This window comes from Gavialis gangeticus, unplaced genomic scaffold (genome assembly GCF_001723915.1).
Source record: "Gavialis gangeticus isolate Ggan-Ray unplaced genomic scaffold, GavGan_comp1, whole genome shotgun sequence".
Taxonomy (NCBI): domain Eukaryota; kingdom Metazoa; phylum Chordata; order Crocodylia; family Gavialidae; genus Gavialis; species Gavialis gangeticus.
In genome coordinates, this window is record NW_017729000.1 from 6,570,394 (window position 1) to 6,593,784 (window position 23,391).

General features: G+C 50.0%; 1 protein-coding gene across 3 annotated transcripts in view; it reads left to right on the forward strand.

The window, feature by feature from the left end:
• MGAT4B (mannosyl (alpha-1,3-)-glycoprotein beta-1,4-N-acetylglucosaminyltransferase, isozyme B) overlaps positions 1-23,391 on the forward strand; it is a 70,197-nt gene that overhangs the window by 41,149 nt on the left and 5,657 nt on the right. For 2 of the 3 annotated variants that reach the window (XM_019506165.1, XM_019506166.1), the window contains exons 2-13: positions 5,714-5,893; positions 6,508-6,648; positions 7,446-7,579; positions 11,258-11,304; positions 13,864-13,977; positions 14,411-14,486; positions 15,351-15,465; positions 16,420-16,550; positions 19,290-19,397; positions 20,305-20,498; positions 20,948-21,026; positions 22,124-22,211. In XM_019506165.1, coding sequence (XP_019361710.1) covers positions 5,714-5,893; positions 6,508-6,648; positions 7,446-7,579; positions 11,258-11,304; positions 13,864-13,977; positions 14,411-14,486; positions 15,351-15,465; positions 16,420-16,550; positions 19,290-19,397; positions 20,305-20,498; positions 20,948-21,026; positions 22,124-22,211 — 1,407 coding nt within the window. Of the gene's footprint in view, positions 1-2,917; positions 3,123-5,713; positions 5,894-6,507; positions 6,649-7,445; positions 7,580-11,257; positions 11,305-13,863; positions 13,978-14,410; positions 14,487-15,350; positions 15,466-16,419; positions 16,551-19,289; positions 19,398-20,304; positions 20,499-20,947; positions 21,027-22,123; positions 22,212-23,391 lie in introns of those variants that run through there. The other variant, XM_019506164.1, reaches the window with a different exon arrangement.

Below are 23,391 nucleotides of genomic sequence, written 5' to 3' on the forward strand. Positions count from 1 at the left end.
GGTGGCTGCTCAGCACCTCTGAAAATCAGGCTGCATGTGTAGGTGCCTAAGTATCAACCAGGGATCCCAGCACCTTTTGTGACTTTCTAGAGGGTCGTTGTGGCTCTTTTAGCGCGGTCACCCTATGCAAGGTGCATCCTGGTCCCTCCCATACATCCTGCTCTTGAGAATGCGAGTGACACCTTCATTTGACAAGTAGCGATCTGTGCTGGAGGTCTTCGCAGCTCGCATGCAGACAACACTGGCCCTGCTGCGTGGCGTTTGCACACAGCAGAATTTTAAGCAAGCTTGCTCAGTCCTGGCTTTGATTCCCAAAGAGAGCGGGTTTCTAAATAGGTGGCTGGAGAAAGCGCTGGGAACAGCCAAATACCAGACCTGGCAAGGTGCAAAACTTGGCGTCCAGTCAGCCCTGCGGTTTCTCGTTCAGCACAGTCTGTTCACTGTACAGCCGACGTGCTCTCCTATCTCACTGGTACCCTGTGAACTCCCGTCCAGCACAGATGGGCTTTGTCTCAAACCAGTGTGTTTTCTGCCTACAGCAATAGGTTACAGTACTTGAAATCCTCAAGTCACCTACTTTTTTTCTTCTTGGAGTGAGAACTTGTATCCGTTGCCCACAGTGCTCAAGTCCCTGGGTGTTTTAGGAGCACTATCTCTTTGTAATTATTGTCTTGTACTTTGAGGGGAATACAATAAAAATGCAGATGATCAGAATCTACAAGTATAGCAAGGGATCCATTTTGAACAGATATCAGCACAGTAATTTGTTCAGCCCAATTAGCTGCAAATCACTTCTGTGTCCAAACTTGCTTTTAGCTGTGGGAGACGAGTCTATTTTTCTTACTGGCTTTTTCAGAGAGTACCGTCTCTCACTTAGGAACTGTGCTCTTCTTTTGTGAGGAGAGACATGTCTTCCATCTACACATTATCATGTGCTGACACTCACAAAATTGCATTACTGGGAAGTCATAAGAAATAAAACCATTCCTATGTTTGCTTTACTATTTGTGTCTCAACCTGTTCAAGCAGGACTCGCTGTAATTCATCACAGGCTACTGTTTAATTTCACAAGGAAGTAAAAAACCTGCGAGAGCCATTACAGGACAGATGTATGAAAAACAGATACAATTTCACTTTTTCTACCATTACCGGGAAATGCAGAAAATGGCAGATTGTGCATCAGCATTCCACGTTAATGAAAAGTGCAGCTTTCTGCTTGAGCAGGCAGGTCATTAATGACTGAATAATCAGTGACATTTCCTGCTAACTCTGACATGAGCAGAATGTGCAGAATGTAGCGCTCTAGCAAAAGCCATTAAGCCTTACGTCTACTTCCAGGGTATGAAGAACACGTCCAACATCCTCAGATTTTAGTCATTATTTGATTTGCTAGTGTTTATGTTGCAGGGTCCTCAACCATGGGCTATGCTAAGCAGTCTGCAAACAATAAATAGTCGTCCCTACCTACACATTTTTAAATGTTTTCTCTCCCACACTGGGATGTGGAAAAGCTTTTGCAGATGAAAGGGGAGCCAGCCAGTTGGACGATTTTCTTTGAATAAAGTTGTTGTTTAATGCACAAAGTAAAATAGAAGGGCCGCAGAAGGGACAAAATCCCTTTTTTGCCCCTCAGTGTTTCTGTGATCCTGGTTCTCGTGTGCCAGATTAGATAAAGCCTTTGTGAGCACCATTTTGATTTTTAGTTAGACTTTGATTTTAAATCTCTTAGTAAAGTCTTCACCTTTTAAGGCAGCAGGACAGCCTTCTGTGAATGAGAACCCCATACCTTGTGACAAGTGCAGGAAGATCAGCTGTACCTGTTTTAAGTAGTGAATTTTTTTTTAAAAGTGTTTGTGGGGGGGGAGGGGGCTGTTGGGAAAGATGCTTAAAAATTAAAAATACTTTTTCCCCTGTGTATTCTATACTAGGGAAGGGATTAAACAGAGAAGTAGATTGGAAATGCATTGCAGCGTCTTGGACACAGCATTATATCCAACTGTGTTTTACGATGTAGATATTCTTATTTTCTAAACTCCCTTTTCTCTGGGCCCCAAAACTGGCAAAGCCAATGCAAACTCCTCTCTGGTTAATTGGTCTAAAATGCCTGTAACTGCATAAGGAAGTTTCAGTGTAGCATTTCAGTCCAGTTTACAGGACGGCGGAGCCCCAAACTAGCCGCAGAGCCATAGCAGTTAACAACCAGCAAAGGCAAACTTTAAAAACAGGATGATGTCAACAGCGCTTTCTTTTGCCTGTTTTTAATTCTGTCTTGCACACAAAAAAGGTGCCAATTACAGGTTTATATCTGAATGTAAAACATGTTAAAGCATTCTAAACTTATGTTTTTGGAGCTTTTACAACTTAAAAGAATAAATCATCATTAACCTAATTAGCTGTAAGTTGTTTTTAGCCCAGGGTGACTTTGTTTTATGTTAAACTCAGATGGTTCCAATTTAAAAATTCACATTGCATCCCTCATTGAGAAATCTGCCTGCAAAAATTGGGGCAACTTGGGTCAGAAATAGATTATATAAATCTGTGCTTATGTGGTACCCTGATTTTTTTTTTTAAAGCCTGCATGAAGGGATAGAGCTGATTGCAATTGAACTGCTTTTAAGTGTGCATTGAACAAGTGGTGTAGATTCAAAGCATGTCAAGTAATGGTTTTTTGCAATCTTCCTGTCACTGCAGACAGAGCTCATGTCCTAAGTGGGATTGGCTGAACAGCTGCACATAAAATAAGTCTGTATTAAAATTAGTTTAGCTTCATGGTAATAATAATACAGTAGTACAAATTTGCTCTGAATTAGATCAGTGATCCAGATGCCGGTATCCATCCAGGAGCTTGTAACTGTGGTCATCCAAGCATGTCTAATTTCTAAGTAACCAGGTTCATTAATAATGGAGTAAGAAGAAATGCAGGAAAACATAAATGGTTAACCACTTCACATTCCAGCCTCTTGTAGATATATTGTCAGAAACCACTCAAAACCATTGTCTCTCTGTCTGCTTGCAGGGGAGTAAAAGCAGGCCGACATGCAGAGTTGCTTTGACACAGAAAGCCTTGCTGTGCTCTCAAAAACTACCTTTGGATTTGCAATGCACCCTCCACTACAGCCCGTGTAAGCAAACAGGCAATTTGTGATCCGAATCTCTGCACAATACTCTTTGGCTCATCTTGTAATGGAGGTCAGATTAGATTATCATCATAATCCCCAATCTATGAACGAATTTCTTCTTAATCACTGCTGGAGGCTGTACTTGTTTTTGTGTGTTTTTTTGTGGGGGAAGGGGTTCCTTCCTTGCCCTACTTCTGCTCCTTCCTTCCTAAGGTGTGTCTGAACTAAGCATGGCCATCCCTGGCCATCCAAACGCTTAGTGGAAGTGAGCTCCACAACTGAAGGCTCATTCCCAGTCTTGAAGATCAGGGTTTTATGTTAAACTTGTTTGTGGAAGATGGGCCCAATTCAGGAGTCCCTCGGTGATGTGCCCTTGTTGAGCTGTATTGCTTAGGAGAGGGTCTTCTCTGTGCTGGGGGCAGACCTGTGCATTGTGTGTGCCAGTGATGAGCAGTTGTGGGTGAGTCCACACAAATATGGTAACAGGCATTATTTCTGCTTTATTCTGGGCATCTGGAAACACCAGGAGCCATTGCCTTGGGATGTTCATAACTTGTCTCCCCAGGATTTCCTTTCATCCTGTGATCACTGCAGGCGCTTATCTTCCTCAGGCACCTGGGCAGCTGAGTGATGGGTCCTCTGTTTGGTGTCAATGAGGGATAGAGCTCTCCTTCACTTGAGCGCTGGCAGAAAGGCTGTATCCTCTCCTAGTTTCTGCCAGCAGGTTTATCTAGATGCTGAATAAAGGCAGGAATGGCGCGCTGAGGGATGCTGGTGTACCTGTAGTCATTGCTGTCTTCTGGGTAACACCGGTCTGAACTCCAGCGAGGCTGGCACTGCCAGCTGTACTGGTAATCGGAGATGTAACCTGCAGAACACTTCTACCAAGAGGCTGTTCCTTATCTAGTGGCTTTATTTAAGTGGCTGACCCACTCCTCCCATAGCAGGTCTTGCTTTTAGCCTCCCCAGAGCTGCCTCTTGCCATCTGGTGAAGGACAGCACCTGCGCAGACTGAGGTCCTGCACCCTTGTCCTTAATTATTCATGCCCCCAGAGCTGCTGGGCCCTTGGACGCAGCTGGAGACATAGCTTTTGGTCCTGGCTGCTCTCTCTGGAGCAGACTGGCCCCGAGGGCTCCTTCATTTCTAGTAGTTTGTACCATGAGCAGCATTGGCGAGACAGTGTTTTTATCCTGGAGCTTTTAAAGCGGGATTTGCTTTCTGCTGCTTAGCTGCTTCATGGAGGCTGCGCTGTAGTTTGGCCAGAATGTTATCTGGGGAGTGCAAAATAAATGGGCGAGTTTTGTGTGGGAGATGGGCTATTTCTGTATCTTTTCTGGCAGCTGGCTCTTTACCCGGGTTGCCATAGTAGTAACAATAACATCGCGTTGTGTGGCAGCATCCCTGTTTGCCAAGAGCGCGAAGAACATGTTTACAGAAGTGGTGCTAACTTCAGGACACAGCTCCCAGGCCTGTTCTCAGACTCCGGGTGCTCCTTCACGCTGCCTTGAATGCTTTTGGGGAACAAACAGGAGCAGAAGGTGGGGCTGGGGAGGGACTGTGTAATGCTAGGGACCTACATAGCACTCTGAATGTTGGATGTGGTCCCTCTGGCTTCCCTTGGTGCACAGAAGAAGCATGTGAATTTTTTCCCAAAGCTTCCCTCGGGTTTTCGTTTTGGCAGTGTCAGGAGTGGCAAGCTGTTCTCCGAGTCTGGCTGGTGGAGCTGAGCACTGGCACACTACAAGCTGTCACAGCTTTTAACCAGGTCCAATTGTGGTAGGGGGAGCCTGCTATCCCCCCACCCTCCCTTCCTGTCGCAGAGAGAGGACCTGTCCAGCTCCTTCCCATGCAGCCACACACAGCACACATCTGACTGCTCATTTGCAGGCGCACACCCCGTGCGGTTACTCATCCACTCCTGGACACGTGCTATGGAGCTTACACAATCTGCAGCACGTGGTTCTTGTCACTCAGCCTCAAATACACACACCAGGCCATGCTTTCTGCTTTACTCACATACTCCCACGCCAGGAGGGAGAGGGAGAGAGCTGAACTCTCTTACAAAAAAAGAGAAATCTCCATTTTGCGGGCCCCCTTCATCCATACTTCATACAAAAGGAAAGACGTGCAAACCCCCAATGTGTTTACCATTTGTAGGTCATCTTTGACCACACAGGCAGTCCTTACCTAGCAGAGTTCCAACCCACGGTGACGTCTGAAGGCAGCCAAGTTATCCATAAACCCCTGGAAACCAGAGCTGGAAAGAGGAATGCAAGTGGTCCTTTCTATGTAGCTGGTGGTTCCCAAGTCTGAACCTGAAATGCAACGGTCAATGTTTAACGCTCTGCGTGGCGCATAGATTTCCTGGGGGAAAGGCAGCCAGTGCCTGGAGAATGAGGCTTGCTGGGAAGTCACCTGTCCTTTGGGCTAGTGGTTTCCTCCAAAGCAGCCAGTTACTGGGCTCTCTTTGCTAGGCCTGGGACGCTGGATCATGAGGGGGGAAAATGCAGGACTGGTACCATTTTGCCTTTTGAGACCTTTCCAAGCAGGAGAAATAAATGTTGCCTCTCCTCTCTCCCTCTGCTCTCCGCAGGCGACGTTGTGGACATTTATCAGCGTGAGTTTCTGGCTCTCCGGGACCGTCTGCATGCAGCCGAACAGGAAAGTCTGAAGCGCTCCAAAGAGCTGAACCTGGTTCTGGACGAGATCAAGCGTGCGATCTCAGAGAAGCAGGCCTTGAGGGACATCAACCGGACATGGAGCAGCTTGTCCGGTGAATGACAGAGCTGAGAGCTGCTCCTTGTTGCAGAAGGGGTAGCAGGGCATGTGTGGTGGTGTAGGGCTGTGCTATTGCTTCCCAGTGCACGCATTGTGTGCAGGGTTCAGGTAGCCTGACCTGGTGCAGGGGGCTTGGATTTCAGAGCTGCTCTCTGACAAGTGATGGCACTGCAGCATTAAGCACTGAACCCCGCTCTGCAGATAATCTCTGCTGTCCCTCCTGTTATGGGTTGCATGTGCAGCTTCTGAATGCTATGGCCTCTGGACTGCACCCTGGAGGAAGGGGGACTGTTGGGGAGAGTTTTAGTTTGTTCAGTGCTCCTTTTATGCACTGAAAACAGGTGAAGTGCTTATCAGAAGTGGAAAAGATCCCATTGATGAGATTCAAGTTGATCTTTGTTTACCACCTTGCTGAGATTTGGGGTCCCTTTTGGTTCCTGATGCACACAGCTCCCATAAATGCTCATGGGGCTTGAGGGTGTACAGTGGTGATGCCCTACCAATAACCCAGTGGGGTCATATTGCTCAAGGAAGGCTTTTTGTCACCGGAAGCATTGTGGTCTCCTCCTGCATAGTGCCTTGCATATTGACTTCCTCTTCCTTTTTAAGATGAAACCAAGTTAAAGCTGTGGAATATCACCAACAAGAACGTGCTGCATCTTCCCACCATCTTCCATCATTTGCCACATTTGCTGTCAAAGGAAAACAGTCTGCAGCCAGCTGTGCATGTGGGACAGGGGCGCACTGGAGGTAAATAGGAGTTAGTGCTGCTCCCAGGTCTCTCCCCTTTACTCCATGCCTGCCCCTCTCTCTGCTCTTTGCTAGTCCTGGCTGGTGTGTGGAGATGGGCAGGACAGGAAGGAGGGGCTGCATGCTCTAGGCCAGCTTCCTTACTGTGATGGGGCATTGAGATGGATATAAGCACCTTTAATTGTTGCAGACCAAGAAGGTGCGCAAAGATATTGTCTGTGCTTTGGCTGGCACTGAAATGCTACCTGCCGCTTCCACTTGCGACTGTCTACCAGGGTATCTGATTGCTTTCTAAGTGAAATCCATGGTAGTCGCCTGATGGGAAGCTGTGCCTAGAGTCAGGTGTAGTGTTGATGTGGGGCTGAGTTGCACCTGTTTAGGCTGCTGCAGTTGTAGGGGTTGCTTGGTGGAGGGTGGTGATCTGAGTAGAAGGGAGGGCCAGTGCAGAGTGCTGTCTTTGGGGCACAGAGGCCTTTCTAAAGATGAAGGCATTACAGCATTTCCTCAGGTCGGGCTTGGTGATGTGACAGCTCTGCTGAATGTCTCCGCAGGAGGCTCTGCCAGGCTGCCCCTAATCCCTTCTGTTTTCTGGCCAACCTGCCCTCATCAGAAATAAGGGATCTTGCTCACTGGGTTCATTCGGTGACTTAGCCTGGGTTCCAGCAGGCCTGTCGCTCACTAACCCTTTTCCCTGTGGGAGAGCAGCACAGCACCCAACGCAGGAAAAAGGCAGAGTCCAGCATCCTGTTTGTTTTTTGGGTGTGACCACTTCTAATGGTCCTTCTTGGCTCTGGCAGTGTCCATCGTGATGGGAATCCCCACCGTGAAGCGGGAGGTTCACTCCTACCTGACGGACACGCTCAACTCCCTGATCTCGGAGCTCACCCAGCAAGAGAAGGAGGACTCCGTGATCGTTGTCCTGATTGCTGAGGTAATGGGACCATGCACTGAATTCTCCTATTTCAGCAGCTCCTGCTCCTCCTCTTCCCCCCCCTACCAGGGGTTTGGGGCCAGGCCAGGATGCTGCCTGCATCCATAAAGCGGCAGGATGCCTTCCTATGGCTGAGAGCCAAGTCTACTGCTTGCTGAGGCAGATAAGTCCAACTTTGGGCGGCTGTCCGACAAGGATCGTTGGGCACATCCTGGAGGGGCCAGCAGCCATCTCTCATGTGAAACAATGCTTGGATGCACTCGGCCGTGGAGGGTCAATATGTTTGTAGGCGATTGCATTACAGCTGCCAGTCTGGCATGCTCATCCATCTTTTTAATTTAAATTGTGATGATTGACCTTTGCTCTTCCAGAATGCTAAGCAGCTGTTGACCAGAGCAGGCTAAATGTCACTCCCTCATATGCTCTGGGAATTTCTCCTCTTGATCTTCCAAGGCTCCTTTATTTTCTCTGCCATGCCCATCAGGTGGCAAACACCCTAACACCCTTCTTCCAACCTCCAACTCATTTGTCCAGGGAAGAGACTAGCACTTTTTGTGGTACTGGTATGTGGAGTCCAGAATTAGTTTCCGAATACAGAAGCTGAAAAGCCTTGGTGCAATAATCCATGAGAGCTGCTTTTATCTATGGCTTTATATGGTGGGGTTTTTTCTCCTCCACTTTCCCCATGGGATTATTTTTTTTTTCAAGCCTGAAATGCATTTGTCTTAATTTCCAGAAATCCAGTGAGCATGGGAAATCTCAGCGGTGTGTTGCAGGGCGCAGAGCAAAGATAAATGTCTGTTTTAGTTTCCTGTTTACCAGCAATTTGATGTTTTGAGTAGCATTTTGCTTTCGGGTCGGTAGCTTGCATTGTATACCAAGGGAAAATGCACTCTTCAAGAGATAATGGCTTCCACCAAAGTGCTGAGGGGGAGGGAGTCTGGATCAGTGGATGTGGCTTGGGAGTGAGTTTGATTCTCAGCTGGGCCATTGGCATGCTATGATTTTTAGCAAATCACTTAATGTCTCTTGTGCTGTAACTGGTCTATCTATAAAATAGACCTTGCAGGGATCTGGTGAGGATTTAAAGGGGCAGAATCCACTTGAATTAATTTTTCCTGTTGGCAACTCCTGGTATGTGTGCCAGAGTGTGGCATCCAAAGGCATTTTGTTTGGCATGCTTGCCTTCGGGTGGACAGCCAGGGAGCCATGAGGGGCCCGATCCTTGTTGTGGCAGTGCAGCCCTGGCCCCTTCCCTGCCATCCAACTCGAGGTGCACGTGCATGCACCGTTGGCAGTGAGCCAGGCTGGAGCTCTGTGGACCCCGGTGCAGCTACCTGCAATCTCCCTGCCATCTGCTGCGAGCAGCCTGGGCTTTGTGGTGGGCAGTAGGGGCCTACCTAGAGCCTGGGCTGGCTGTAGCAGGCAGCCGGGAGCCCTGGGGTCCTCAAAGTGACAGCCAGGCTCACGCACCTTGGGACGGACAGTAGGGAAGGGGCCTGGGCTATACTGCCACAACAAGGATCAGGCCACTCGCAGCTCCCCTGCCATCCAACCCTGGTATGCCAACATCTTCCAAGTCAAGGTTGCAAATGTTTTTGGCACACTTTCCAAAACATTGCCAATCCGTGGTCTAGAAGAAATTTTGAGTACTACCTTTGCCCCAAGTTCTTCTGCCAAACTTTGCCTGTGTTCCTAAAGTCCCTCCCCACCCCATAGCTGTGAGAGACTCCTTCCAAATGGGGAGGAGCCAGCGGTAGAGAAAATTCCTTCCGTGTCTCAGTTACAGTAATATTAGGTGTTGCAGTAGTAGAAGACAGGGCGACTAACTGTAGGATATGTTGAACTATAAAGTGCTAAGAGCACCAGGGGAAAAGGGAGCTGCATGATTGCCAGCTCCTCCTACAGTGTTCTGCGCCCACCTGGAGAACACGGTTCTTTGTACACCTGCTGTCTTAGGCCCATGAATCGTCAGGAGTGAGGAGGAAAGGTCCAGAAAGGGGGCACGTGCTTACAACAGACATGCAATGGCCATAGGCCTGTAGAGGGTAATGAGGTGTCCTGTAGTCTAAGGCAGAAGCTACGGGGAAGGGGTGTTTGTCGGACAGCGGCTCTGTCCTGCAGGTCTGTCTGTTCTGTTTTTTAATGGCTGCCTGTAGTAAAAGCTCCAGCGTATCTTGGAAACCGAGAGGCAGTTCCCGGTTCAATAGGTGTCGGAGGCTGTGAGATCTAACAGCTTGCAGCTCTGGCACCAAGCTTCCTTTTCAGAGCTGTGAATTCCTCTGGGTCGCTGAGGGAAGCAGCCTGCTTTATGTTGTCAAACTCTGATCTGAGTTCTCTCGCCCTGCTAAGAGCTGGGGCTCCCATCCCTGCTGGAGACCAGCGAGAGGTGTGTAGGATAGGGAGTCCTCCTAGACCTGTGCTATGATAGTGGGAGAGCACTGCATTCCTGCCCTACCTTGCACAGCCGGCCAGTGCGTGTGGGCAGATGTGATGTGCGGTGGCAGGTGCTGGGTGCTGAGGCGGTTGTTGTGGCGGAGGGGAGCTCTCCCAGGTTGTTACGGTTGCCCCCAGCATCCAAGACCCCCATCCTTTCTTTCCATAGCTCTGCCCCGACAGTGCCGCAGTGAGAAATCAATCCATCGCCAGGGCCCTGAGGACTGCTTGGAAAGGGGGGAGTTTTCTCTCCAGAAAAAGCCTTGCTTGTCATTGTTGCAGTTAAAGTGCTGGCCTCGGCTCCTGGAATGCACCCTGATGCCTCACTCTTCACTTCCCTCTGGTGCCAAATCTGACACTGCCCAGGACAGAGGAGGACATTGCAAACAATTGTTCAGCATGTAGTGCTGATAATAGAAGTCATCAGCCTTTCTTCTTCGAGGCCATCTCTCCAAGTCCCTGTTAGGGAGTTGAGAGCCCTGTCCTATAAGCAGTGAAGCTATCAGGGATGCATGACTACAGTTTCCACCATTCTGGAAGAGAGGGTAGGAGACCCTGCTCCTTCCTGCCGTCTCCCTTTCTCCTGGCCCTTACGTGAATCTCTGTATTCCTCACTTCCATTTCTTTTAATACCTGGTGTCATGCTGTGTCGTTACCCTTTTCCTGTGAACTGCTAGGAATGCCCAGCTCAAATCTGAGGCCACCCGTGAGCAGTTACACTGGGAGATGGGAACTGAAATGAGCCCCAAACCTGTAAATGTGTGAGATCTGGAAGCCTGTGAGGAGGGTAGAACTCTGCTTCCATCAGGGGCTGTTTGTTTAATTGAACCCCTGCTGTATGCTCATTGTAGGACGAGACTAGAGAAGGCTGTGGTCCTTGGTCTGAGAGGTTGGCTGGCTCAGCAGGCAACCTCGATGACAGTTGAATGCAAAAGTGCAGGGAGACTGCGTTGAGAAGGTGCACAGCGTTCCAGCTTCCCTAATGGGATGAATTAACAGTGGCCAAACAGAAGGAATGTGAAGAAGCTGCCAGCATAAGAAGACTGTCTCAGGCCCAAGGTGACGTGGAGTAAAGCGCAGAGACCAACAAAAGGAGTGTGGAAATGCTGACAGCACATACTGGGGGGTCTAAAAAGGGTTTGTCAGGTGCAGGCTTGGGCAGAGAATCTAAATCAGGCATTTAAACAAGTGATGGTTTCTCAGAACCTGATATCCTTATTGTGTTTATTTTCTATTTTTCAGACGGACACGCAGTATACGACCGGAGTGGCAGAGAACATCAAAACCTTGTAAGCAATTCCTAATCACTATGCTCCTGTGGGCTCTGCATCTAGCAACGTGGGGGAAAAGCTGTATTAGAGAGGACAAATGCCTTGGAGTCCCTTGTTTTTGTTTCTTAAATCCCAGGTGCTCCTTCACTGTCTCTTTGTTATCACACTGGTCACAACATTCAGCACATGTATTATAAGTTCCACCTCGCCTTGATCCTGTCCAGTAGGTTGCTTTGTGCTTGCATGTACTTAACATGCATGCTCATGCTATCTGATTTGCTCTTCCTGTCCTGTGGGGCTGTGAGGAAATGGACTATTTAGATTTACTGTAATCCTGTATTTTTGCACTGCTCAGCACCCTCCTGCTCACTGAGTTGGACTCGTTGGTCAGCATGATAAGCATGTATGATGTCAAACCAGAGCAAGCCAGGACAGTAGCAGAGGTCATTTCTCTGGCTCTGCTGAAGCTAGTCTGTCTCTTCCATGCCGCAGGTTTGGTTGTTTTCACCCTCTGGCATTGCGTTTCCAGCCTCTACACAATGCCACATTGGTGTAACTGTTAATTTCTGCCCTACAAGCCTAGTGGCTATTGCAGCTTTGTGGCTATTTCAGTGGGGTTTTTTTAACGTTAAGGATAAAACTGATGGGCTATTAATAGTGAGGTGTTTCAGGCAATAGCAGTATCAGAGTTTGAAGGGGACTGTTACAGCAGAGGCTCTCTGAATCCAGTCCAGCTCTTGTGTCTGTATGTTTCCAAAGGATCAGAGTAACCTTAAGGACAAGACTTTGCAAAGGGCAGTGTGTCCTCACGGCTCAATTCAGTCCCTGTGCCAGTGATGCGGGTGGGGCCTGCTTCCAATAATAGAAAAATGGAAAAGCATTGTGTTCCTAGGGCACTTGCAAAGGAGCTCAAATGGAGCCCTCCATCCTGTTGTACAAAAAACCCAGCAGATCCACCCTTCTGCTCTTGGCAGGAGACTACAGTGATCAGGAGATAATGGGCTGATTGTCTGATGTACCCTGATGAAATTTCCAGGCACAGCTGAAGAAAGTGCCCTTCCATAAAGGCCTTGAAACTTTAATCAACTTAGTGATTTGATTACTCCTTCCCCCTCCCTGCAAACTTGCTTAAATTATCTCCCTCTCAAATTCAGCTGGGGACTGGAGACATGACAGTTTCGGCTTGTATTGCTTAGTGAAAAGCAATTGCTGCTTCATCGACATGGTGGCATCTGTGGTGCGAAGCAGCATTTCAGCTCCTGCTGAGGAAAGGTGACTGGAAAGGACCCCAGCCGGCTCCTGGGAATCTTATTTAATTTTAAAAAATGAGCTAAAAGTTATTTCTGGGAGTCCTTCTGCCAGGGATACCGTCTGCTGCTTTTCCCATCCTCTGTGTTGGGTGAACACTGTCATGCACAGAACACGAACTGACTGTGCAGGTTAAACCATGAGGCTGAGTGTAGCCAGCAAGTTGTCAACATGTGCCATGCATGGAAGAGGCTTGTCTCCCTAATCTGTCTTGGTTTGCAGTACTATCTGGATGCTGTTTGCAGTGGTAATGGGTACAATTTTTTCAGAGTGCATGGGAGGGTGTCTTCTCAAATGGACTCTGACCAGCTCCAAACCATGTGGCTGGGAACCCACGCTTCTCTGGGAGGTTTGTTTGGAAAGATGAGAAATCGGCCAGTGGTTGAAACCAGGAAGAATTCCTCTCAGAACAGCTGTGACGGTTCTGATATCAGATCTGAATAAAGTGGCATCTGCAAGGTGACATTTGCAGAATGGTGCTCTGTCAACGCCTCTGGTGTTGGCAGACCCTCAACGTGACTTGCTCACCTGGCTGGGGTCAGCTTAGTGTAGAGTGAGCAACTTGTAATGCATCTCTGATGTGGCAGCTGGCTGGCCCCCACTCAACTGCATTACTGCTGCGTGGGGAACCCTGTTGGGCAGAGTGGAGGGATCTAAGTGGCCTTCGTTAAACCATGTGCTGGGGCTTTGCTATGTCTCCTTTTAGGTGGTAAACTTTTGCAAAGCCTCCTGGTGCACTCAGTGCAAGTTAAGGTCTTCTCACACACAAATACCGCCCCCTTCCCTCCGCCACAACAGGTCACCCCTCCAGCACCAGCACATGTCCGCTAGAGAACAAAGCTTGGATTTCCTTGGGATGGCCAGCACCATTCTTCCTGCAGATATTCAGGGTGTTCAGCACACAGTGCTGGTGGTTTGCTCTTTAAGCAGAGAATCTGTGTGAGGAACCCTACATCCTTGAGCAGTCTGCCATTGCCAATCAGCATGGGTGGAGGTGATGCAGAAAGAGAAAGGCAGTGAAAGATACAGACTTCAACTTTTGTGGAGCTATTAGAAAACTTGAGGGGGAGAATGGACTTCATACTTGGTGACAAATGCCCTGCTGGTATTGTTGGGTTAGAGCCAGGCCTGTGGGAGCATTGGCTACAATGAAGGTTTGGTTTAGGAGGTTTTAAATTGTCAGGATATGTAGCTCAGTATGTGCCCAGTGACTCCAGTCTGTGAATCAACATCATCAAGTCCTTGGTTACTTCTGCCTCTCTTCTGCAGGTTTCCCAAGGAAATACACTCTGGTCTCCTGGAAGTCATTTCCCCTTCGCCACACTTCTACCCTGATTTCTCCCGCTTGCGGGAATCGTTTGGGGATCCTAAGGAGAGAGTCAGGTAATGCAGGGTGACCAGACAGACCTGAATAAAAAACACTAGCAGTCACAGTCTCCAGACGCACAAAATGAAAAATCCCTCTTGTGGATTTATGCCAGGCCCTTCAACTCGCGTTACATGAGAACTAAAGACATGCGGCAAGGTGAACACTCATTGTCAGCTTTGTGCGGCTGGACTTGCCCTGCCGCGTTTGCTGTGTCTGTGGTCCACATGTCAAACTGGGACAAAGCTTTTAACCCACATGATGTTTATTTGAGAGGCCTCTTACTTCCCAGTTATATCGTTCATAAGGAACAGGCTTCCTTCATCCCCTCGGCTCCTCTAGTAACAGTGCATAGTGTTGCCTTCCTGCACTGAGCATCTTCTGGCTGGGAGGGAGACAAAGGCATCCCCATACATACCAGTGTGTTCATCCCCTTTGCCTTTGTTGCAGGTGGAGGACTAAACAGAACCTCGACTACTGCTTTCTAATGATGTATGCACAGTCCAAAGGCATCTACTATGTGCAGGTGGGTTTGGCTGGGAGTGAATGTGTGAATTCCCTGAGACACGTAGCCCTGAGTGGGGGAAAGAGAACGTGTGTTTGTGCAACACAACCCGAGCGGGCTCTGTGAAGGGGGAAGAGGGAGAGGCTGTTTGAGATACTGTTGGATTTGTTTCCGACCTGGATAGTCTTCCAGCAGGTCTGGCTTTTGGAAACACTGTCCCCCTCGCACCCAGCCCTCTTAGGTCTGATGTGGGAACTCTGCTGCACGTCTCCTGCAGTCAGCTGCTCTGTGTAAATACCGCGCCCCTAGATTAACCTATTGCAGGCTAATGGGCTGGCTCCCATGGTCACATGATACAGTTTCCCTTGGATACTTGGGGACTGGACGGATGACCCTGGAGGTCCATTCCAGCCCACGTTCCTATGGAAACAAGGCATACAAGCTCTACAGTATGGGCAGTATGTTAGGGCCTCCCCCCAGGGCTGACTTGCTTCAGCATCTGTCTGCTTCTAGTGCCACAGCGCAGCCCAGCCTCACAGCGGAGTCTGCTCCGATGGGTGGCGAAGCAGCAGCCCCTCCCGCCGATGCGGGCACAATGCTGTGCATTATGGGGGAGAACTGGCAGCTTCATGAGCACAGTTGTTTCCATTGCACTTCAGCCAACCCAGCTAAAGCATTCAGTCCCAGCATGGGAGAGGTAGGGATTCAGTGCGTGGGAGCCTGTGTTCCCTGCGCCTCTGGGGCTGGAGGTGAAGAGCCTGCGTAGTGCATGGTCCCAAAAAACCTCTGCCGTGGCCAAGGCCTTCGTGTGTCCTGCGCTGCTGAGGGCTTTGCAGCAGAGAGACTCTGTGCATGGGGCAGGCACTGAGTCTGCTTCTCTTGCAGCTGGAGGACGACATTGTGGCCAAACCAAACTATCTCAGCACGATGAAGAACTTTGCCCTGCAGCAGCCGTCTGAGGAGTGGATGATCCTGGAGTTCTCTCAGCTCGGGTTTATTGGTAACTGACTCTGCCCCTTCCCCCACACCCTGCTGGAGCCTAGTGTAGCCCCAGTAGCTCCGTGACTCCTTTGCCTGAGTGAGCTGCCTAGTGCTCAGTTGAGATACTGTTGCTTGGCCTGTTCCAGTTCTTGCACTGACCCTTTCAGTTGCCCAGGGAAGAAAGTACCATACGTGCTTTCAGTCCTGTGTCTTCTGGCACCAACCTGGTTACAGAGACGGGATGAAAGCCTGCGTGTCAGTCACCTTTCTGGTTGACACAGATCAGATAAAACAGAACATAGTAACAGTAGCCATCTCTAATTTCCCACTGACTTTGATGTGGTGATGTGTTAGGCTAACGAGGCCAGGCTTCTTATGAGATTCTGCTTGCACATGGGGGGGTTCAGGGGGACGGACATGCCTGCTTGCCAGCGTCACTGCTTCCCCTGGCACCAAATAGCTGGTTTCAGCCTTGCTTGTAATAAAAATATACCCACCCACTGACCCAGCAGACAGGTTCTCTGTAGGATGTGGTGGGTTGTTCACGGCCAGGGGTAAGTTTGCATCTACTTGGAGCTGTTTAAGGAGCAGCCCTGCTTAGCTATGAAAGTGGCTCTGCCTGTTCTGCTGGTTAGACTCACTTAAAGGGGCCTTGAGTCCCTAAGAGCTCTTGAGCCAGGAAACTACCTCTCCTGGAGCTGTGCATGTTTTCACCTCTCTGCTGCTGCAGGAGGTGATTCATGCTTTGGACTGGTCACAAGGCATGGTACTCCCCCACTCCAGAGCTATACTGGCAGTGTCAGTGGTGCTGGTCCATAGACATTGTGTGGGCCAGGCCCATGGCCGCTCACATCCGCCAGAGCTGCGAGGGGAGAGAGCAGTTCCCTTCCCCTTGGAACTTATGCCTTCTTCCATCTCAATCATGTTGGTTTTATCTCATGTCTGCTTATTCTCCACCCTCATGTGTTTGCAGGGAAGATGTTCAAGTCACTGGACCTCAGCTTGATTGTGGAGTTCATTCTCATGTTCTACAAGGACAAGCCCATTGACTGGCTCCTGGACCACATCCTCTGGGTCAAAGTCTGCAACCCAGAGAAAGATGCAGTAAGTACACAGTCCCCAGAGAGCAGCTGGCAGTCTCTGCTCCACCAGGCTATGGAGAGGTCTTCTAGGAGAGCCAGTGACTGTGATGCCATTTGTGCTGAGCCTCTGTTAATACAGCAAAGCTGCAGGCCAGGTGAGGGAAATCCCTAGGGATCTTATATAGAAAGAAATGTCAAGGAATTCAGCTTGTTGCCATCCAGAGGAGCATGTTGCTTCCTGGGAATCCTTCTTGGTGGTTAGGAAGTGTCCACATCCCTCTGTGGCTTGTGGGAGAATTATTGTTCATAGGGGACAAATGTATCTGCTGCTATGAGGAACTGACAGCAGCTCCTTGCTTGACTGGAGCCCCAGGGGGAAGCCCCACCACGCCTCCCAAGCCCAGACTTTTAGCTTTCACTGCCGTGGGTTATGGGTTCCCTTTTCTAACACGGCTTATCTGAGGGCTGCCCTGACCGCCCATGCAGGCTGACCTGACAGCTCCCTGCCAATGACCTGAATATAAATCTGCCATGACCTGCTGATGCAGACAGTGTGTTGCAACCGGACCAGAGCAGCAGGGGTCTCGTGGCAGCCCCCAGGTGGGGTGGGGAGATTCCTTTCTGCTGCCTTGTGGCTGCTGAAATGTTTGTGGTTGGCTGTGCACTATGCACGTGCCTGGCACTTTGCAGGTGCTGGTGGAAGTGGTGTCTACATCTGTGCAAAGTGGGACTTGCTGTGAGGCAGGGGAGGGTATTGGAGGAGGGTGGCAGGAGCAAGTATGGGATATATTTAAGACCAGAGCTCAGTGATCAGACCCCTCCTGGGGAGGTGGACACATCTCTGCCTCGGAGCGGTGCTGTGCACTCTTCAAGTGCTTTGGCCCTGGCACGCCCAGGCACACATGGCAAGCCCCTCCTGACCTCTCCTCCCGAACTGGGCCAGGCAGGGGGTTGTTTTGTCCATCCACTGCTGTAGGGGGAAGGGAATGTGGCTGGAGCTTTTCCCCTGCGAAGGTGACCAGTGTCCTAAAGCTGTTTGCCACGTGCAGCCAGCAAATGCCCACCCGCCTGCCTGCCAGCTGCTTTCCCAGGGGATGCTGCCAATCTCTACATTGCTGCCTTATTATTAGAAGCATATCCCCTAGTTCTAGGAGGGTTTCTGGCTCTTTCTCCCCACTGTTTGCGTGACTGACTTTGCACAGTGCCTGTTTAAACTGGGCTCCGCTTCTAAATACTTCAGTCCTGGCAGCTGCTGGGATTTGCCTGCTTGATTGGAGGCCTGTCTGACCCGTGCTGTCCCAGCTCTGGGGATCCACTGTGCTTCTGCATCTGAGACCTAATTCTAGCTTCACCTGGGTTCAAGCCATGTGCTCAGAGTGAAGCCCTCTGCTGCCAGTGGAGCTGCCCTCCCTGTGTTGCTGCCTTTAGACCCATCCCTAATACAGCAAGCGAAGGGGCAGGGGACCCTGGCTTGATGCTGTGTTCCCCCTTGCTCTCATCTACAGCAGTGGGCCCTGCCATGGGCTTGGCAGCTTTGCTGGCAGTGTTCAGGGAGCTTCCCATTAGCACAGCCAGTTTTAATTTTCTAATGTGATGAGAGCTGCGATTAAGGGATTAGTTCCAGCGCAGCCTGCTGTGGGGACTGTGCCCAACATGTCTGTGGGCTAGGGGCACAGGTAGCCTGTGGGACTGGGCCTGGAGAGTCAGGCTGCTGCGGTGGGGCTCCATGGAGCTCATTTCTGTTGTGAATCTGTGTGGTGTAGGGGCTGCGTGCGGAGAGGGGCCCTTGCTGCAGCAGGGTGCACCAACCTCCTGGAACGGTTGCACCAAAATCCTGCATCTTTATCCCTTTATCTTCCCTGGGATTTAACCCTGTGTCTGTGTCCTGTTCCCAATCTCCCAGAGGAAAACTGATTTAAAGGAAGGTAAATGCTTGTCTGGCTAAAGAGATACCAATGCAGTGCCTGGGGTTAGACTCTGCCCAGCTGGCAGTTGCATCCTGTGTGTAAGAGGCTGTGTCTTCCCTCAGCATCTCCTCCTTCCAGTCCCTGGATAAGGTTTCCCCTCTGCTCCACCTTTGCACTGTTTATTTTTTGCCTGTTTTTTCCCTTTGTCCCTCCCCGACTCTCTCCCAACCGTAATAATGGTCATTCAGATTAGAGCTGAACTTCCCCCTGTCCTGTGTCATGATGAGCTTGAAATTGGGCCAGACCACAGTGCCAGAGCCATATGCAGATGGCCTTCATAACAAGCAGGCTAGAAAGGCTCCTGCAACAGATACCCCAGCTCACCCGGGAGGCGGGGGACGGCAGGGTGAGAACAGTATCTTTATTGGGTTTGGGAGCCCAAACCAGCTGAGTGTTCTGTACTGCTGTTGGGAGAGATCCAGAGATGAGCTTACCTTGGCAAACTAAATAGAAAATCAAGTGGCCTCCCTGGGCATTAAAAACCGAGCAAACAGGGAAGTTTGCTGATTGGGGAGATGTCAAAATAGGCACTGGCACATTGGGTTGGGGGGACGGAAGGACTTGGCATGAAGGAGTGCATGTGCCCACTGTTGCCCTTGGAAAGCTGGCAGTAAAAGCTCACCTTGATTCCAAATCAAAGCCGAAATGGAGGGGGAAGATTGCTGTCCTGAGGGCTGGATATCACGTGTCTCCTTCAACCCTCCTTTCTCATCTGTCCTGGTCCTTCCTTCTGCCTTGCCCCTTTGGACCATGAGGGCACTGCCCAATTGCCTCATGGTGCTTTCTCCTTCCAGAAACATTGCGACAGGCAGAAAGCCAACTTGAGGATTCGCTTCAAGCCCTCACTCTTCCAGCACGTGGGAACCCACTCCTCCTTGGCTGGGAAGATACAGAAACTAAAAGTGGGTACCTGACACCAGGGCATCACATTACTTCTTCAATATGTAAAAAATCCCTCTGCTTGTTTGGTTGCTGGTGTGGTGCCAGTTCATGAACAGGCTCCATTGTGTTTGCATTCCTTCACTCCCTGGGGTTTCATTCTTTCAGGGCATTTCCAGCAGTAAGGGTGACAGCTGTAGCCACTTTCTCCAGAGGCTGGAGGCACTTAGCATCCAGCACGGAGCCTGGGGTGCCCTGGCACTGCCTGGCTGCTCCTTGCTGGTCCCAGCTGCCATTGCATCTGATTTCTGGTGTTTGTGCTGGGCGGGTTATGGGTTGCTGCTTTAGAGTGTGAATTAGGTGGTGGGTTTTTATATCATTTAAATATTGACAGAATCCAACCACAGATGCCAAAAAAAGCCCCGTTCCTCACATGCGTTATGTAATGAGGATGCAGGGAGTGCACAGGGAGTTTGGTCATGGCTCTAACCCGTGCCATATAGCTGGGTGACACTGTGGGGTTCTGTAACCAGGGACGAAGCTGTCCTTAGGTTGCATGGTCCTTGGGGCAGGGACCAGCTTTATGGTGTTTATGCGGTACCTTGCAGACTGGGTCCTTGGTCAGTGCCTGTAGTTCTGAGGTGCTCCTGCGTGTGCAGAGGGGTTATTTACCTCAGATCATGGTCCCCTGAAGCCCTGTGCTCCTGCGGATCCACTCCCTCAAGGAAGCAGAGTGCTGTCCCCAGCTCCCTTTGCAAACTAGGTTCCACCACATCTACTATCATGGTGGAAAACACAAAATACTTCTGCTTTAGCACTGAGACACTGGGGCCTTGCATCTGTTTCCCCCAAAGCCTGGAGCCCTGTGTCTCATTCAGTGAAAACCAACCTGCAACTTTTTTTTTCCTGCTCTGCTGCATGTGTGTAAAGGACAAAGATTTTGGAAAGCAAGCCCTGCGGAAAGAGCATGTCAACCCTCCAGCAGAGGTGAGCACCAGTCTGAAAACCTACCAGCATTTCACCCTGGAGAAGGCCTACCTGCGAGAGGACTTCTTCTGGGCTTTCACCCCTGCGGCAGGAGACTTCATCCGATTCAGATTCTTCAAACCTCTCCGCATTGAAAGGCCAGTGTGCTCAGGGGTGCTGGGGGGAGGTGGTGGTGGTGGTGGGGGGGGGTGGTACAAAGCCTGGCATCTTTTCTTTTTCTGTTCCTTTACCTGTTCCCCCTGCCTGTAGCACCCTGATTTTATCTTGGGGGTGTGGGCTGTTTCTTTCTGAGTCCAGTTTATATTTCTTCATGTGGAACTTGCTATCCTTTGACTCTCTAAGAGAGGATAACAACTCCTTTTACCTAGGGGAGGATAGTACATCCCTTAATTCACACCACTGTACACTCATAATCGACTGTTGCCATGCAGAGCTAGCTCAGTTTCCCAGTCTCAGCACCGCAGGGCTTTCTTAGGTGGTCAAGCTACCTGCAGGTCTTATAGTTGGCCGTTCATTCCTAGCAGGAGACACAAGGCCCCCTTCTAAGTCCACACTCACCTTCTAATGGCCCTGGTCTCTGTTACAGGTTCTTCTTCCGCAGTGGCAACATTGAGCACCCAGAAGACAAACTCTTCAATACAACTGTGGAGGTTTTGCCATTCGATGTAAGTTGCAGAGGGGGGGTTGTCAGGTTAGGGAGCAGAGCAGGTTTCAGGAGGGAGGACCATTGAAAGCCAAGGACAATGTGTAGTGAAGCAGGTGGCCTACGGGATGTGACATTTTGTGGCTGTACTAGTGTCTGTCCCATTTGCCATGTATATGATGAGTGCTGGAGGCCAGCCGAGCCTGGGGTCCCACAGTGTGCAAGCACAGAGGAAGGGAGAAGTCATTGCCCAAAGCAGTTGGAGTCGAGCTAGGCACAAGGCAGACCCATTGCAGGAAGGTATAGAACAAGTAGAGCAAACATGTGGATGGTAACAAATGTCCTGTGAGTGCTGTGATTTGGGGCGGGGGCTAGATAGGAGGATATCAGTTTAATAGAAGAAAAGGGAAAGGAAGGAGGGAGGAGGGGAAGGGGAAGGGCTCTGGAGTGAAGCTGCAGTGAGGAGATAGCAAGGACTGGGGTTGGAGCTTACAGGGCAAAGCTGCTGAGCCTTGGCTGAGTGGTTGGAGAATTGCTGCTTCTCTGGCTGGCTGCTCTGTGGCTTCCCCCCCCACAGCAACAAGGTTGGAGAGAGCGGGGGAATACCCGCGTTTTGGTGCTCCCACAGTTCTGGGTCTGGAGATGTCGGAGGGAGGGATGGACCCATTTCCCACTTGCCCTCAGTGCAGCAGTTCTTGTTACGGGATCTCACTGGGTCCAAAGCTGATGGTCTTGCCAGTCTTCTCCTGTTCTGGGACAGAATCTCATGAGAAGTACCCATGAGTTCTGTATGGTGTAATCTGAACCTAGATCCTAGATGCTAGCTAGGACTTAGGCCTCAGCCTGATCCAAGCACTGCTGCTTTGGTCCTTCTCTACTTAACACACAAGTCCATGGCAGGAGAGAAACATCAGGTCTAATACCCACTGCATATATTTTAATAGATTTTGTGCTTGAAAGTGGAGACCTTCTGACAAGTTCACATATCCTGGTAGTATTTCCCTTTGAATGTTTAAATGCTGTTCGCTTTAAGGTCTTGGTTATTAAAGCTGCACTCGCAGCAAGCATCCAAAATTCTTGCCACTGGCTTTCTGCAGAGATTGTCTCTTCCCCATACAGAGTCTCCAGTCAGATAAGGAAGCCCTGCAGGAGGGAAGAGGTACAGCGTTCAAGTACCACAGGACATCAGATGGCTACATACAGATAGGTAAATTACTGGTTCAAGGCAAAAGATGGCCTGCTGTTTCCCGATAATGGTCTTTATTCATTTGAAGATCAACATATGTGGTGCATTATTTCTGTTTTAAAAGAAAAAAAACTTGCTTGGAATCGATTTGTCTGGAAATGAGATTGAAAGTTGGTCATTCAGAGTAGTTAGGCTTGTTTTTCTCTCCATGAGTCGGCACTTGAATGGGTTTTAATCACTAACTTCCCTTGTGCCTGGCTGTTTTCCATTGAAGCAGAGAGCCAGGCAGGAGCTCGAGGTCAGCAAGTCCACGTCCCTGCTCTGAGGCTGGGCTTGTGCTCTTGGGGCCGTTCCGACCAGTGTTCTTTCAACCTATCCTTAAAAACCCCCGGTGAAGAGGATTCCCCAAGCTCTGCAGGCCGGCTGCCCCATGTGCTTAGCAACATCCCTAGTCTGTAAGTTGTTCTTAATAGCATACTTTCAACCTCCCTTACTGCAGTGCCAACCGGCTGCATCTCATCCCGCCCCAAGAACCATCACTCTCCTTGCGGTAACGGCCACTTACACAGTGAAGTCTTCTTGTTTCTAGGCCAAGGAACCAGTTCTGTCAGCTTTTTCTCCTAGGTCGTGGTTTCCCAAACCTCCTCCTCTCTCTCCGGCTCTCTGCAATTTCTCTCCAGTTTGCCTACAACTTTCCTAGTGTGATGTCCACAAGTGTACCCTGTGCTCTGGCTGTGGCCTCGCTAGCGCCAAGTAGAACAGATTAATCGTCTCCGAGATCTTGCATACAACCCTCCATAGTTTCATAGTTAGTAGGGTCGGAAGGGACCTGAGCAGATCATCGAGTCCGGCCCCCTGCTGTGGCAGGAAAGAGTACTGGGGTCAAACGACCCCAGCAAGGTGTTCATCCAGCCTCCTCTTAAAGACCCCCAGGGTAGGAGCCAGCACCACTTCTCTTGGAAGTTGGTTCCAGATCCTAGCCACCCTGACAGTGAAGTAGTACCTTCGGATATCTAGCCTGAACCTACTTTCAGTCAACTTATGGCCATTGTTCCCTTGTCACTCTCAGTAGTGCTCAGGGGAACAGGGACTCTCCCAAACCCCACTGGTCTCCCTTGGCCAGTTTATACACTGCCACCAGAACCCCCCCTCAGCCTTCTCTTGTGGAGGCTGAACAGGTTCAGGTCCCGTAGCCTCTCCT